Source organism: Myxine glutinosa, chromosome 9 (assembly GCF_964187855.1).
Source record: "Myxine glutinosa chromosome 9, kmMyxGlut1.1, whole genome shotgun sequence".
NCBI lineage: Eukaryota > Metazoa > Chordata > Myxini > Myxiniformes > Myxinidae > Myxine > Myxine glutinosa.
In genome coordinates, this window is record NC_136269.1 from 71,753,496 (window position 1) to 71,771,254 (window position 17,759).

General features: G+C 44.6%; 1 protein-coding gene across 6 annotated transcripts in view; it reads left to right on the top strand.

Moving 5' to 3' along the window:
* LOC137435318 (rho guanine nucleotide exchange factor 7) overlaps positions 1–10,090 on the top strand; it is a 118,089-nt gene extending 107,999 nt beyond the window's left edge. For 5 of the 6 annotated variants that reach the window (XM_068129000.2, XM_068129005.2, XM_068129001.2 and 2 more), the window contains 2 exons: positions 7,575–7,629; positions 8,060–10,090. In XM_068129000.2, coding sequence (XP_067985101.1) covers positions 7,575–7,629; positions 8,060–8,176 — 172 coding nt within the window. In that variant the 3' untranslated portion in view covers positions 8,177–10,090. The remainder of the gene's footprint in view (positions 1–7,574; positions 7,630–8,059) is intronic. The other variant, XR_013624534.1, reaches the window with a different exon arrangement.
* Positions 10,091–17,759: the final 7,669 nt, after the last annotated feature.

Below are 17,759 nucleotides of genomic sequence, written 5' to 3' on the forward strand. Positions count from 1 at the left end.
TTGGAGTTGACTCGACAGCAACCCAGCCACAGCATCATCACTGTTGTGGAAAACCATTCAGGTCCGCACAACTTTTAGTCCAACGGTTTGGTTTAATTGCATTTAGATCATCACATCATTCCTGTAAGTAGAAATACACAATAAGCATACGATGCGACATCTCATAAAGCCATTCATATCAGTCAATGCAAGCAAGCTAGATATTCTATAAAGGCGTACCATTAACGAGGCTACCGATGTAACATGTCACAAGGGAGAAGTCTCGGAGCACTGACACAGCAACGGGTCTTATAGTCACGCCCCTAGTGGGGACATCAATGACAGCGAGCAGCGAGCATCCCCACCCGGGTTCAGTACGGATACGATTTCACTACATTCACCCCCCCGTCAGAATTATACGGCCGCGTGGCTAAAAGCGAGTGAGCGTCAGCATGGGCGCGGAGTATTAGTCGGCCCAACCGTAGCGGGCCGGGCGGCGAATTTCTCTGCCAGCACGCGTTCGAAATTCCCCGGGTACGGCGTCTCGTAACCCTGTATCCCCGGTGTCGGAGGCGTCAACAGGGTCGGGTGATGAAGGGGGTAACGCCAAGTCGTCGGACCCGGGCAGTCTCGACGGGGGGAGGGTCGGTGGACTGTCGGCGATGGGAGCGTCGGGAGAGGTCATAGTCTCATAGACGGGTTCGACTGGTTCGTCCGATTCCCTACTAAGGTCGTCGACCCCGCAAGGGGCAAGATGACGAACGGAGACAGTAGTCTCACGACCATCAGACGTCATCACACGAGCATGCTCAGGATTAGCCTGGAGAATCTGCACTTTGTCCACAAGGGGGTCGTACTTGCTCGCGCGAACTGCCCGTTTAAGGTAGGCCGGCCCGGGCCCAGCGAGCCAACTGGGCAAAGACCGTATACACCCCGAGCTCCTGGGGTGGTGGAAAAGACGCTCGTGGGGAGTTTGGTTAGTTGCCGTACTCAGGAGTGCCCGGATTGAGTTCAACGCCGCAGGTAGCGACCAAGCCCATTTATCGAGGCCCCGGCCGTGGGTCCGGAGATGGAGCATGACGGCCCTCCAGATAATCCCGTTGAAGCGTTCGATCTGCCCATTAGCCTGGGGTCTATACGGCGTGGTGTAACTAGACGCAACGTTGTTTTGGAGCAGATAGCCGCGCACCTCCTGAGACAAGAAGACTGCACCCCGGTCGGTATGGACATAGGCCGGGTAACCGAACATTGAGAACAAGTTCTGTAAGCAACGCATCACCGTGGCAGCAGTCATGTCCGCGCACATATAAGCAAAGGGGAATCGTGAGTACTCATCAACGATAGTGAGCAGATAGCGAGAGCCGCTCGACACCGGCAAAGGGCCCTTGAAATCCATCGCCAAGCGTTCCCACGGGCGTGTAGCCTTCACCAGAGTCCCCATAGGGGGGTTATAGAAACGCGGTTTGATTTCCGCGCAGATAGCGCAGTCGCGACAGATACGGCGGATATCGTCAATCGAGTAAGGGAGATTCCCACTCCGCACGAAATGAGCGAAACGCGTTACGCCGGGATGGCCCGCAGTAGCATGCAGCACCCGTAGGCCCTCCAACGAGGTGATACCAGCACATGTAGTGGGGCGCGATAAGGCATCGGCGGCCTGGTTATCCTTCCCTGGGCGATATTTGATGGTGTAACAGAAGTCGGCGAGTTCGATACGCCAGCGAGTGATTTTCTCGTTCTTAATGCGCTGGGCGTGTAAGGTGTCGTACATGAACGCAACGCTTTGCTGGTCCGTGATGATTTGGAAGCTCCGCCCGAGTAGGTACGGGCGCCATCGCCGAATAGACTCGACGATCGCATACGCTTCCTTTTCAACGGACGAGTGCCGCCGCTCAGCGGAGGTAAGAGTCCGTGAAAAGAAAGCCACGGGACGTCCCCCTTGGGAGAGGGTCGCCGCGATGGCCTGATCCGAGGCGTCACTTTCGAGGACGAACGAGCCGCTCTCGTCAATGGTTGCTACGGCGGCTCGGGCGATGTCGGTCTTAAGTCCTTCAAAGGCCGTCAATGCGGCCGAACTCAGGGGAAAGGTGTCGCAGGCCACAAGGGGGCGAAGTTTCGCGGAGAAATTTTGCACCCATTTGGAGTAATGGGCGAACAGCCCAAGGGCGCGTTTCAGGGAAGCCCGATCGCAGGGAGGGGCCATGTCGAGCAAAGGTCGCAGACGTTCCTTATCCGGAGAGACAGAGCCATGGGTCACGGTGTACCCCAGAAGATCTATGGTGCGTAGGGAGTATCGGCACTTATCCTCGTTCATAGTTAAGTGATACCGTTGCGCGACCTCAAGGAAGCGCTTCAGATTAGCGTCATGGTGCCCTTGGTCATATCCACAAACCGTAAGGTTATCGAGGTAGACGAAAACATCGGTTAAGTGCTCCCGCGCAACGAGGTCATCCATGGCCCTCTGGAAACAAGCGACCCCGTTCGTCACCCCAAAGGGCAATCGTGTAAATTGGTACAACCGCTGCCCCGACTCGAAAGCGGTATAGATACGATCCGCCCTAGAGATAGGGATCTGGTGGTACGCACTACGGAGATCGAGAGTACTATAGACCGAATACTGGGACACCTGTTGCACTAGCGCGTCCATCCCCGGAAGGGGGTAGGCATCCAGCTGTGTAAAGCGGTTAATCGTTTGGGAATAGTCGATTACCATGCGTTTGCGATGGGCCTCACTGCGCACCACTAAGACCTGGGCACGCCACGGTGACCTACTAGGTTCTATGATGCCGTCTTTCAAGAGCTGAGTCGTTTCGTCCGCAATGAATTGCATGTCCGCGCGGGAGTAGCGTCTCGATTTTACCGCGACAGGGGTACAGTCGGAGGTTAGATTGGGGAACAGCGAAAGCGGACGGACGTCCATTTGCGCTAGGGCGCACACCGTTAGCGCGTCGTCCGCCCCCACAACAAGAGTGTCAGGCCCACCGAACTCCATTACCAGACGTCCATGCAGCTTAAGAAAATCGTGTCCTAGCAGAATATCAGCACATAATGCGGGTAAAACCATAAGGTGTACATCAGGGAAAACCCGTCCCTTTAGCACTAGTTTCAATCGGCATTCCCCTTTTGTGCTAAGCCGGAGTCCCTGGGATGCCATGAAGATCCGTCGTGTAGACCGCCCGATCCGCCATCCATGCCTGAGCACAAGTCGCTGGTCGATAAAACTATCCGTAGATCCGGTGTCCACCAAGGCCTGAACACAATGGCCCTCAACCATAAGGGGAATAAGGGCTTGAGCCAGGCCAGACGAGGCAGCTGGGAGCGGGACTGAGCCCCCCGAATGGGTCGGACCAGCCTCGCGGGTGGATCCTACACCAGCAGCAGTTTTGCGATCGTGGCCGGAGTCTGCGTTGACCATGGGGAATCCATTATCGTCATCAGAGGGCTTTCCCCAGCATTCCGGTGTTTCGCGATTCAAAATCCGATGAGAAAAGGCCTCAGTAGTATTTGACATCGCCTTTTGACACTCCTGGCAGATAAAGGCTTCCGTTGTAGCCGAAATCGCCTTTTTCGTTTGGTCGCTTTGACAAAAGGCTTCCGTAGTATTCGAAATCGCCTTTTTCGTTTGGTCGCTTTGACAAAAGGCTTCCGTAGTAGTATTCGAAATCGCCTTTTTCGTTTGGTCGCTTTGACAAAAGGCTTCCGTAGTATTCGAAAGCTGTTTCTTCCCTTGCGTGGCTCGAGGTTTGGCCAAGGACGCGGCCTTTGTCCCCGATGGAGAATGAGACGGTGGTGGCTTTCCGGTGGCGCCAGTCAAGGTTAAAAGAAACCCAAAAGGCATCGGTACGAGTCACTCAAAGGGGTGGATCCTAAGTTCCTGCGCAACTTGCGCTTTGCCAAAAAACACAACAGGCGAGGAAATAAGAAGATGCTGCTTAACCAGAAGGACGACAAGGAAGCAAGATTAAAGCGCATCATTGCAGTTTCAGGAAAGCAGTGGCAGCCTGAATCGGCTCGACTCAAGCAGTTGCAGGCCGAAACGGCTCCACTCAAGCAGAAGCAGGCCGAAACGGCTCCACCCAAGCAGAAGCAGGCCGAAAAGAAGAAGTGAGAAGTGGACAGAAGGTGGTGAGAGAGTGACCAGTTAAGGTTGTCTGAGCGCCCAGCGGGCCGCAGCGAGGGGCCCTCCCCTTCGAAGACGGGTAAGGCGCTGGGCTCGTGGGTTCTGCTACAAGCCCGTTCAAGGTTGCCGCGCCTGCGCGACCGCGGCTGCGCGAGTCGAAGGGCCGCGAGCCGCGTGCCGATTTCTTGCACACTTTCGCGTAATGTCCCTTTAGCGAGCACAAATGGCAAATAGCGTCACGTGCCGGACACACGACTCGGGCATGACGAGGCCCTCCACAAAAAAAACATGCGGCCCCGCGCAAGGCCTTGGGTCTGCTGGTCGTAACGGCAGCTGTCAGGGTAGGGTCATCCTCCGGAGCATCCCGGAGTTCAGCAGGCGGATCCACGTCCTCGTCAGTGGTCCTCTCCGGCCGGGCGTGTAGTGAGGTGCCCGCCAAAAGGCGCGTGCGATCATAGGCGTTCGATTGCATCCGCGCTTCAGTATACACCGTCGCTTGCTCAACCGCCGTAGCGAAGGTCAGGTCGGTCTTCTCCAAGAGTTTGAGACGTAGTTCCTGAGAGGAGACCCCTGCTATGAAGGCATCTAAAAGTCGATCATCTTTAGCCTGCTCGGGAGTCCGTGGCTGGGCGCTGTCCAGCATGAGCTGCCGGAGCTCCTGGGCGTAATGATCCATAGGCTCGTTGGGTTGCTGCCGTCGCGTCTGCAGCAAATAACGCGCATACACAGGGCTTTTTTCTTTTATATAAAGCCGCTTGAGCTCCGCGACGGTAAGATCATACGTCGTGCATTGAGCGACCGCGTGGTAGACCCGGTAGTCGATTTTTGAGTGTAATATTGCCAGCTTCGCGGCAGGCGTCGGAGCGGTATCAGGCTCATTAAAGAGATGCTCCAGTTGCTTGAGCCAGTGCTTGAGTTGCAAGCCTCCGTCCGTGGCTTGTGGGTCGGCGCTGAAAATGGACACCGTCAACGTCTTGTTGCCAGCCATGTCAGCAGATCATAAATGCAATTAAGTGTTGTGGAAAACCATTCAGGTCCGCACAACTTTTAGTCCAACGGTTTGGTTTAATTGCATTTAGATCATCACATCATTCCTGTAAGTAGAAATACACAATAAGCATACGATGCGACATCTCATAAAGCCATTCATATCAGTCAATGCAAGCAAGCTAGATATTCTATAAAGGCGTACCATTAACGAGGCTACCGATGTAACATGTCACAAGGGAGAAGTCTCGGAGCACTGACACAGCAACGGGTCTTATAGTCACGCCCCTAGTGGGGACATCAATGACAGCGAGCAGCGAGCATCCCCACCCGGGTTCAGTACGGATACGATTTCACTACAATCACTAGAGCTTTATTTAGAGTTCTTGGGTCTGAACTGATTTTTAAACATCCAAACCTGTATCTCTACAAATGGTATGTGCTCCCTCCTGGACTTGGTACAAGAAATTGTTATTCCTCTGTCCCATTTGGCTCCTCTGACTCTAAATTTGTGAATGTTCATACCTTTTTGGCTGGTGTTAGAGACCTTCCTCACCACTGTGCAGTTTGGCAGTTCACCCAGGCTGATTAACAGGGACTACAATTTTCCCTCCCTCTAAAAAGATTGGTCTGGTGATATTGACACCATCTGGGAATGCTAGCTTGCTGTCTCATGCACAGGTTTTTCCCGTCTCGTATACAACTCTGATCCATCCTTTCAGCACTGGCACACAGTCTTGTGCCGTGTGCAGTTTCTATCAAGCAAGTTGCCATCCCTTCAAGAAAGGTGAACCCAACTGAAGGTAACCTCATTTCATTGCCCTAACTGCTTTCCTCTAATGGCAGGTGTCTGCATAATCTACATCAAACTGTTTCCTGAATGCTGTAGAATCCAGAGCTCTCAACATAATCGGCATCTTTCACAAAACAAACTTGCTCGGCCTATGATTCTCCAAGTGGAAACAGGTTGGTGGTCTCTTCTTATTACTGATGCCACCAAAGGTGGACAGACGTTGTGTTTTCACCCCTGTCTGTTTGTTTGCTTATGTGCAGGGTATCACAAAAAGTTATGGATAGGTTTTGATGAAACTTGGTGGACAGGTTGGGTGTGTGACGAGGACTAATCTATTCGATTTTGGTGGAAATCCAGATCCGAATATGATAATTTTTTAAATTGTCAATGTGATTTTTCACCATTCAAACATGGGGCCAAAACCGATATATAGCATGATATCTCAAAAAGTTGTGGACGAGCTATGACAAAAATTGGTGGATGAGTTGGTTCGGTGATGAGAACAAGCCAATTAAATTTTGGTTGAGGGTGTGGTGGAGGTATGCACTCTACCAAGTGCCCTTCCAGTTTATTTTTTTTTGTTTGTTTATTCCTACCACGTTTATTCTCATCCACCTCCCTGTGCTCTTTCAGCCCTTCTCCTCTTCCCAGTCCCTCCAGGATATACATGTTGTTCCCATATCCCTCTCCTTGTTACCATTCCATAATCCAGGCTTTCTCCCTCCCTTTAGTCCCCTTGCTCTTCTTTTCTCCAGACTGTGGAACCACCATCCCGAGTCATTTCAATCCCACTCTTCTCTCCAGGGCTTCAAGTTTGCAGAGCACCAACATCTCTTGTCATCGTGCATCTGCACTCGTCATTTGAATTATACTCCAATTAATTCTTCCCTCACACACTCCTTTTATTGTCTTGGCTTCCCCATGTTTCTTTCACTCACCTCTTTCCCTGTTTGTTCCTTCCCTTGCTTGTCCTATTTACCACACCAAGTTTGTTGCCTTTCTCCCCACTGTCACCTCACTCTTCCTAGATTATATGAGCCTAGATTATATCTATTAATCCCCTAACGGTTTCGCCGGAGGGGACTATAGGTTTGCTCTCAGTCTCTGTCCGTCCGTCCCACCTGTGGTTTTTCAGACTTTTTTTCCCATATGCTTTAACGCATAACGTAAACTTGGTGCATATCTTTATTATGACAAGTTACAGAAAAAGTTCGAGTTCCGAGAATTTGCAGTTTTGACACGCGTGACCATGTACCTATAAAAATAAACAAATAATTTTGGATCACAAACACTCGCGGGAGTTACCTGAATCCACCGTAGTTGGATTTATTGAAATCCGTTAATCTGTTCTCAAGTTTTAACACGACAAACAGACAGACAGACATGGCTCCTTTTATAATATAGATAGATGCAAATGGCCCATTTACACTTGTACGAGTTAACAAGGAAGGGACTCATTTAATTGGTGCGTTCTTTGAAAGTGATTGCACCAAGAGCTGAGTTGGATTTAAAATATTATTTGAATAAAAGAGCTTTCCGATAAGCTACGGCAAAAACAATCCAAGTAAAGCGAAGTCATCTCTAAAACTCCTGCCTTTGTGAACTAATGGTGCAATAATGTTCATGTAAATACCTGAGAAGAGTGTCATTAACTTGGTCAGACTCATTGTTGTTTTGCACTTTGTGTTTCTCCAGAAGTCTTGTTGATGCTGTCTATTCTCTCAAGGACACGGTGCAAGAACTCAAACAAGTAAGTTGAACGATAGTTTTTCCTGAATTTTTTTTTTTTTTTTTTAGAAAATCCTTTGGTGGTGGGAGGCGGGGTGGTGGTGATGGCTTTGGATCAGTGGAAATTTTATCAGCCTTAATAGCAAATCGTGAAGAACCGTTTAATGGATTATCCAGTTTTGCAATTTTTTTAAACTTCTTTTGTCCCAATATACCTGGCCAGAGAGACGTCTTGTTACATGACTCGGTCGTGTTACTACAACAATTTGAATACGCATTTGTACTGTTTCTGCAATTTAAATAGATGAGCACCCATCATTTTTGAGATGCCTGTTCACGTATTTTAATTTTTGAGTGAGAAATAATGATTACCCATTTATAAAGCATATCTTCAAGGTTTTTATTTATTTATTTATTTTGCTTCCTTTTCCCCCCAATTTCACCAATCCGAGGAGACGCAGGCCTTGCGACTGGGCTTAGACGAGGAAAGTCGTGCACGCCGTGAGCTGGAAAATCTTATCCGTCGCTTCTTTAAGACAGACATCCCCTGGAATGAGACCAACATATAGACAAACATTGTATGGTGGTGATAATAATCCATCGGGAGGAATGAGAATGGGCTGACCTCTCGACTCCCTGGCAAACCCTGACCTGAGCCACTGGAACTGATTGGGCAGAGAAGATGCCAAAATCAAACCATTCCGAGAACCGGTCGGTGGCTGCTGTGCTGTTTGGAGATACGAGGGTGTGTTGAAAAGTAATGCCTCCAATTATTGTTCTCCGAAGCAGGTAAAGATATTCAAATGAAACAAAGATCAGCCTGCACATTAGTGCTTTCCACCACGGCGTGCGAAGTCTCGTGATTCTGACGCTAAATGTCTCAGTGCTACGTTAGACAAGATGGCAGAGGGTGGCACAACGTTGTCGTTGTAGTGAAGCACTGGAGATTAGAATTGGGCACACCATTACGATCCTGAGAGTAATGGATGCTCAATGGAGTACTGCTACAAAGGTTCACCAATCCCGAATTGGCTTTGTCAAATTTTCATCTCTTCCGAAAACTTAAGGAACAGCCTTGTGGAGAACATTTTTCTTCTGACACTGATGGCAACGCTGCTGTGAATCGCTGGTTAAGTCAGCAGGACATGCAGTTCTATTGTGACGGCATCACAAAACTACTTGAACGTTGGCAGAGATGTGTGGTGATTATGTTAAGAAATATATATGCACCATGGCAGAATAAAGATTGATATTAGTCTCTGTCTATGCTTCATTTGAATATCTTTATCTGTTTTGGAGAAAGTGTGTGTGTGTGTGTGTGTGTGTGTGTGTGTGTGTGTGTGTGTGTGTGTGTGTGTGTGTGTGTGTGTGTGTGTGTGTGTGTGTGTGTGTGTGTGTGTCGTCCGTGTGTGTGTGTGTGTCGTCCGTGTGTGTGTGTGTGTCGTCCGTGTGTGTGTGTGTGTCGTCCGTGTGTGTGTGTGTGTCGCGTCCGTGTGTGTGTGTGTGTGGCGTCCGTGTGTGTGTGTGTGTGGTGTGTGTGTGTGTGCGTCGTCCGTGTGTGTGTGTCCATTTCGGGCCAATTCTATAACTGTGGATTTAATCAGATGGTGAAAAAGACAAAGTTGACAAAATATATTTTAATGAGGAGGTCCATCCTTGTACCTGCAACTGAAATTTTGCACAAACCTTTGTGATGTTTATCATTGTGGTATCGAGGACCTTGAATAATGTATTTTTTAGCGCCTAACTATCAATCGGGGAGCTTGTGTATGTTTCGATGAATGCTACTGTTTTTGCATGTTTACTGTAATATAATGCGGTGTTGGGTTTTATTGATCACTCGAGGTGGTTTTGAGGCCTTATGCAGGGCATGTGCCTCCATGACAGCAATTTTCTTTTGTTTTTGTTTTTACGAAATGTGAATTTTTTAAAAAGAACATATACCATAATTTGTGTCGAACGAAGCATCTCATTTGTTAATTTCTTCCATGTATATAAATATGAACATATCTAACTTTTTGTATTCGTTTTATTTTCTATAATCGGTTTTAATTGTTCTCTACACATGTTGCATTGGTACATCTACTTGTACCACAGACAAAGTTGCATGCAAAATGGCTTATCATATTTGGGCTTTTTTTGAGTCCCATTGTGGATATTTAGGATTCTGGTGATTGTTTGATTCATATAACCAGTCAGTTTTTTTTGCATACATTTTTTTTTTCTTTTTTTCAACCTGAGTTTGATTACCCTGTACAGGTGATTACGAATCCTGGCATCTGAGCCATAAAGTTTATTACTCCCTCCCCTCTCTGCCCCACATCCATTTTTAGTGAATCCTTGATCATTAATTATGTTTAACACTGGATTGTGCCAGAGCACGAAATGCTCAGCGTTTTCATATCTTTCTGAACATTTAAACTGTTCGTTTATTTGAGTATTTTGTGACATTTGCAATTTCTTACAATACAGACAGCTCAGTATGTTGTTTCATATGGTGATACTTGTTACTAAAGAAGTACACCAACATCTACACCAAAGAAAAAAAAAATCATAGTATAAAAAATTCAACTTGAAACTAAACTGTATGGGCCGAATTTATGAAAGGCGTTTAGCTAGCGTCTTGCTAACACATGCCTAACCCTAACCCTTATCTAATACGGTGACAAAAAACATCATTGTACACGCACAGCTAATCACCCGTCTAAATAGCAATTTATGAAGGGAGATTAACATCCGTTGAACTATTCGTGCCTAAACAGCCGATTAGCCTGTGAAACACCGCCCATATCTCCAACATCCAATTGAAATTATGTACTTGCATGGAATCGCAGCACTATGGACAATTGTTGGAGGGGATTCGGTGAATTGCTCGTCATCGTAGGTTGATCCAGGTCATCTTGCACTGGATTCTGCAGCCAACAAAATGATTCCTTCGAGAGTCTGTAACTCCGGACAAATTTGATATTGTCGTACTTCTCCAGAGGATTGCATCTATCCTTGAAGATTCTCAATGCACATCAGCGAACTGCCCTAATCCTATCCTCTTCTGCTGTCTCTTGAGCTAATAGTCAAGCAGTCATAACGCATCCATATTCACAGACCCATGCAAACTACCAATTATAAGCCATGCAGTGGTTGCTTCGAGGTCTTAAACACTGTTGAACATGATCTCACTGACTTGTAAAAGTTTCTTTGTTATTTAAGTGTTTGTGATTAGGTATTGATCTGCATTAGATAATCACGCTTCAGCGATTGGCAATTAACTTTGAACATTGCACTAACTTGAACCCTAAATGGGTTTTGGGTCTACGAAGAGGGGGTGGGGAGCGGGGGGGGAGGGGTAGCCTCGGTTCCCCTCAAACCTCCTGCCTGTGGATACTGCACATGGATAACTTTGTGCTGCAGCAGATTGCTAATCAACCGCGAGTGCGAATCGGTTAATCAAATGCTTCAGTGTCGGCCGTCTAATTCTGTTTAACTGAATGTCATGTGACCTTCTGGCCAGGACATGCGCCCTCGACTATGCACTAATCTTGTATTAGATCTGTAATGAGGGCAGCCGAGCAACTGCTGGTGCAACCCAGACTAACGAGCCAATTAGTCGGGGAATGCTAATCTCCCGAGCTAAATTAAGTGCGAACAGTGCTGGATCAATGGAAGAAAAGGCAGCCACGGACAGGTTGGAAAGGAACGTCAATGAGAGGCTTATTGTGATTAGTTTACAAAGCACAGGTGGGATCATGCAAAATGGGGGAGGGAACTCAAGGACTTTAATGTTCAAGGTGGGAGGGGAAGGTGCACGTAAAGGGAACAATGGGGGAATGTAAATCAAAATGTACAGCGATCGCAACAATGAAGGGTGCAGCGATATTTACAAGCAGGAAAGAAAATGGTTGACAGTATGGAATTATTCCTCTTTTCTAAGATAAAGGAAGACTCCACTTTTGTTCACTTTTGTTCTGTTTATTACAAACTCATAAAGGTAGGGGATAACGTACTAATTCAAGATAATCACTATACTTAAGAAACGAACTGAACTTTTGACGAATTCTTGTTCAGCCGGTCGTGGCTCAATCTTCTTCTGAGCAGGTCTTCTCCCTCCCTCCTGGTCAGCGCAACACCCCTTGCGAAGTCCCACTTTACCTTTTATTATCAATGTTCACTTCCATATAAGGTAAGGAATTCAAGACTCCGCACGGCTCAGACAGTGGAACAGTCTGGGTTGTATCTTAGAGAATCCTAAGGGCTATCTTAGACAGCTGTTACAGTTAACGTGAGAAAACACCTTTTTATCTATCCTATAGGTCACTACTTCCTGACCTCTCCGAACAAGAATGTTCCAAGCTTCATTTAAGAGAAAAACACATTTTTAACATGAGCGAAGGAGAATATAAATAATTATATATGCCTCCACAATTCCTCATTTTTTTCTTTTTGTTTATATTAATCATTAATCTAAACATCAACCTATTTAATATTCGACCCACAAATTTGGTAATCCAATTTTCCCATTCACTAAGGCATACACCGTCATTCTGGAAGAATATGATCACAAAACATTTCTCTTTCCATATTAAGAATGCAATTCACTTCATTTGCATAAAGCATACAACACTTCACCTTTACCAAAACACAATAATTTCAGTTCACCATTAAAATAATAAAACATCTGCAACATTTGGCAATACGTTTGCTTTGACACAAATGTTGACTTTTATTGAAAAGAAGGGGCTGATCACTCGTGTTTGAAATTCAAGTATGAAACATTTTCTTCTGATGTCTTCATGGCACCTACACTATTTTGCGTAGGATTTTCTGCTGTTGTGATAGCTGGGCAGAGTCACAAACTGACCCTGCTTTTGCATGTAACATTCTTGCCACTCTTGCTGTGAGCCAAAGTAGATTTGAACAAGGCCTTCATCCAATTGTCGTTGACTTGCCTCCTCACTCATCATGAGTATGGAGCAAGTGTTGATGTGATGTTGGTTGGCCAGCAAGATGTGGAACAGGGATGCCGGATGCATCCGCAATGATGATGTTGGGACCATGGTACTCAAGTTGTCCATGGTCCATACCAGGAGCACCCAGCAGAACCGTGCACAGCTGTTGTGAAGAAAAGGCACAGCCGTTCGCTTGTAGCTCCATGCTGGCTCCCCGGAAGTTGGTGAAGTAATAACACACATCACCGCATCCCGTGGAAGTTGCAGGTAAAATGTCGTTGTCCTGCAATTGCTGACGTGATGAATGTCCGAAGCATTCGAACAAAAGTAGGTGATCGCCCTTCTTTCATATGTTGCAGTGTGATCCAGGCCAATGGTCACATAAATCTCCCTTGGTGAAGGTAAACATCCATCTCCAATCTTACAAAGGAGTATGTCTTCATCATTCTTTGAGACGGAGGGTGTATGCCAAATTAACTTCATTTTAGCCACAAATTTTCTTTTTCGAACTTCTTTCCAGATGTCGTCATCACTCCATTTGAGATGTGACCTGGTCTTTCCTTTACTCTGCCACATTTATATCTGCTCGCCACACATATTGAATCAGATGGGGTACATTGTAACATGAAATCACGATATTTTAATTAATCATGTTTATCTTATAACAGTTTCACACGAATAATATTCAAATCAAGTATGTGTTTTATACTACTAACCTAAGAATAACATCCACAATTGCTTTCAGGTTCATATAATTCAAAAATTAAACTCATGCAGTTATTTTAACACTACTTAAAGAAAATAAATGCATTATTGAGTGTATATAAGTAAAATCATCAACAGGAATATCTAATTCCCAGCAAATCTTGCAAACAGCAAACTATGCATAATGTATTATTAGCATAGTCCTCCCCACTTTTTCTTTTAATAGTGTATCTTATGGTGATACGAGTTCACTAACTCGTAAAACGGACACCATTCACAATGGTTTGTTATGTCCTTATCTCAGCTCTACTGTATTCATTTGCAACATTACTTGATTCAATCTTTTAATCTCAACATTTATGTCGCCATAAAAGTCTTCCTCTTGTGGTTCCACATGTATTTCCTCATTTGCTGCTTCATTTATTTCTGCATGTGGTGCTTCATGCACTATCATAGTGTTATTTGTTATCTTCTTCAAACCCACCGTTACCAAGGTTTTCAAGCAAGCCATCACTAAAACTATTGCCAATATAACAACTAATCCAACAAACAAGTATTGGAGTATCTTAGCTGCCACTCCTCCGAATGTATTCTCCAACCATGCAAAAGCACCCCCTTTTACATAATCGTGATATCTTGCTCCCTCTTGTCTTATTGTATCGGCTATGTTATATACGTCTCCCGAATTATCAGGTATATATGTACAACAATCTGTACCAATCACTGCGCATGTACCTCCTCTTTCCGCTAACAGCATATCTAATGCCATACGATTTTGTAATGCCATGGTTCTTGTTGCTGCCAGCTCACTTGTAAGGTTTGTCAATCCACTAGCCGTTCTATATGCCAATGTTTCTATAGCCAATGCCATTTGCCGTAGTTCATGTCCTGCCTTCCAGGTGCCATAAAATGGAAATACTACCATTCCAACCCATTCTCCCATACTAAGAGTTCTTTTCTGCCTCGCATGCAGGATGCGCATTGGTGACTCTGTTAACAAGCGCATGTGTGGAAGTACAAACCCAAGAAAGCACGATCCTGACCATGTCAGTGGGAGATACGCATACGCCTTGTGTCCACATATAAAATATGTATTATTATAGGTCCATGTAGTATCTGACATCCAAGTTCCTTCCCAATACAAAGATATCATCTTTAAGCTAGTGTCCTTTACTGGGACAAGCAATCTTATATAGCCCAATTCGTAACTATAATGGTGGCAGGTGGAGTTCCCCATAAACTTATTATTCTCCTTGGTCCGATGTCGGACGAAACATAGGAGCCCTTTCATTTGTTGTTGAATAGTTACGGAAGGGGGCATAACTTCATTGTCATATTTAGGCCTATATCTGTCTGCAAATTCCTCACATTGATATCCCCCCTTTTTCCCAACCAACATTCCCTAGCATCATCGCCATTGGTAAATAAGGTATTGTTGCTACCAACCTCTTTGGGAAGCGACTACACAATTCATCCCAACCAAAAGGAACTGCCTCCAATGGTACTCCGTTCTCACTAGAATGTGGCATTTGTGTGCATATCCAACAATTACTTTCATTTGCTATATCAGCCCTTGTGTGGGCTAAATGTAAAAAAGTATTAATCCCGTGTAATCCATCGGGTTCTAAAGGTGTGTCCCTATCTTCCATCAAACTTCTCCTTTGCTTATGTCGTACCGCATAATCATATATTTGTATGTCGGCCACCAATGTTGCGTTTTGTTCTCTCATTACCCTGAAGTAATGCATGCAACAGAGTCCCCACTACTAGAGAACTCATTCCTAGGATGAATATCACCATTTTCAAGGAGTATCCGAAGTAGAAGTCTTTGTGTTCCCCTGATTTGTCGCCTTGTCTTGATAAGGTCTTTCCCTTTGTCCCACCTGTATCCATCTGTAAAACATGTAAGCTATCCCTTGTATATGTTCATACCTATAACATAATTATATGTCAATGACATTCAACATTATATACCAACTAACAAGCTTCCTAAAAGGTAAATAAAAATCCCTTAATATGTAACATAAATCTGATTGCTTGCCTTACCCTGCTCCCCCTATCTCCCGGGGTCCATATTTGTTTATATTCTTATCAACTTCCTATGGTCTGTCAATCCGTTCCAAAACACTGCAACCAAAGGTTTTGACCAAAGCTCTACCAAACTATTTCTAATTTGAACTCGAATTACGAGTGAAACAATCAATTTAAAGAATTAACTTCAAAGGGTCAACAAATTTATTTTATAAACAGATCTAATTTTCTCCCCTACTGCTATAAGGAAGAACAATAGCTCTTATAAGTCTTTGTAATATCTCATTTAATCTACCCAGCATTGAAGAATGTATTTACTATTCATTCCCCTTCTGTTTACCAGTAACTTTGTTGAAACTCCATAACTTAATTTGGTGAATCCCATGTGTACAGCTACCACTTATTGAAACCCCTATTTTTGTAGAAAATATCCAAGTAAGTGGTTTTACGCCCCCGTAACTGTTGCTTATCCATGTCATGCGCCTAGTGAATACTACTAACACCTGTATGCCAATATAGGTGTGCCAGATGAACAAAACATGTTGCAGGTACACGTAACATCGCGTTCCGAGGTTAAATAACGTAACGGCGCGTTCATGTCTGCCCCTTGGGTTTAAGATGCACAATGCATTCCGTTTTTAAAACTTACAATAGTTCAATTCAGCAAAATTTTCTTTACTATCTGCCCATATCATCTCTGCCTAAGACATATCCATACATACAGCACAATTTATATGCTGATAAAAGTCCAGTTTATATATGTCAAAATCTATGAGCAGAGTACTCTGGGAAGTCAGTAGAAGACCTCTTCCAAATTTGGCTAATTTTGTACTCCCTCATCATATTTTTATGAAGCTCATATCCATAAATAGCTTTTATTCTCATATAAATTCGATTAACCACGGAATCCCAAACCTCCTCACAATTTTACTATTAATTAATGGCTGCTCATAACCCAGCACATCAAATCTGTATATTCCATCGCCCTTAACAGAAGGGATAATTTTCATAATCGAATGATATTTCTATTTTATTTTACGAATTTTCTGGATATGCGATCCCATCCACATGAAACTATCCATTTCCAGACAAGCACATTGTCGGTTTCAACAATCTTATAGGATTGACACATAAAACAAAACACAAACATTGACACTCAAACGTACACAAACCCAAGCATTATGTATATGTGTTTACGTTGGAACCATTATTAACAGATCAAAATATGTGTCAATTTTATCTTTTATTTTGTAAAATTTGTCCCTTAATGTTTTAACGCTAATCACACAAATAGACAAAAAGTTTATTTTCAGAAAACCCCTCTAACGTCATATTGAAATTACCCTTTGGTTCCCACTATAATGTATCCCAATTTGACAATACATCCATTTACATGTCAGTCGACCACTGACCTATCAATCATGCAAAAGAATAATCCAAAATGCCCACGTTATAATCATGTGACGCTTGTCACTTGGCGTCCAAACCTTGCAAAGCAATTTTCCACGTTCATAAAATTTCAAAAAATTGTGTTGCCCAAAATGCTCCCTAAAACCACATTTATAATTTACAAATATGAAGCTACCAGAATGAACTCTAATTCTGGATCTTTTAATTCATGTTCCAAAAATCTCCAGTTTTGGCATTTGATCAATTAATTATTAAGTCGCTACCAAGCAAAAAATCATTCTTGCTCCGAAAACTTCTCAGATTTTTTTTTTTTCCAGACACAAGAAGCGTCAACAGTTATTCATGTTGGTTTAATGATTTAATCTGTTGAGGCCAGTCATCATTCGGAATCTGCAGCAATGAAGGCCTAATCATTATTTGAGGTACCGGTACACTCTGGTACCCTTAATCTTGGTTCTCCCTTGCGAAATCGTGTTTTGTTGACATACGGACATCTTCTTTTCCAATGTCCCATTTCTCCACAATTGAAACACCGGTTTCTGTCGTTGCCTGGTCTGTCCACCTGTTCACTTGTATTTCTGGGCTTCATCTCTGAGTCTCTGGGTTGCCACTCCAATCTCCGGTTATCTCCTGGTGCATTATTGCGTTGTTGCCCAGAAACCTATTGCGTTGATTCGTAGTCATCAGGGCTTGTCTGTAATTGCATCAATGTTTTTGGCATTTACAGCACTGTTCCTGACCTGAATTCCCTGATGATGCAAGGCATAATTCAATATTTCTTGCATTGGCTTGCCTTCCCAAGCAATACACTGTCTTTCCACTTCATTCTTCAATTGTGGCAACAAACCATTAATAAAAAGAGGTTTTAAGGCATTGTCTATGTGTGCCCGGTCGATTCCCGAATATAGTTGGAAAACATCTCGCAATCTGTCCAAATAATCGCTAGCATCTTCGCCTGGTTTCTGCTTGCGTGGAACCACTGTGTTCCAATCTGTCACAGGTGGCAATTTTCTTATGGTCTCTATCAATCTATTCGTCTGTACTGTCTTAGCCTCCTTGGGCA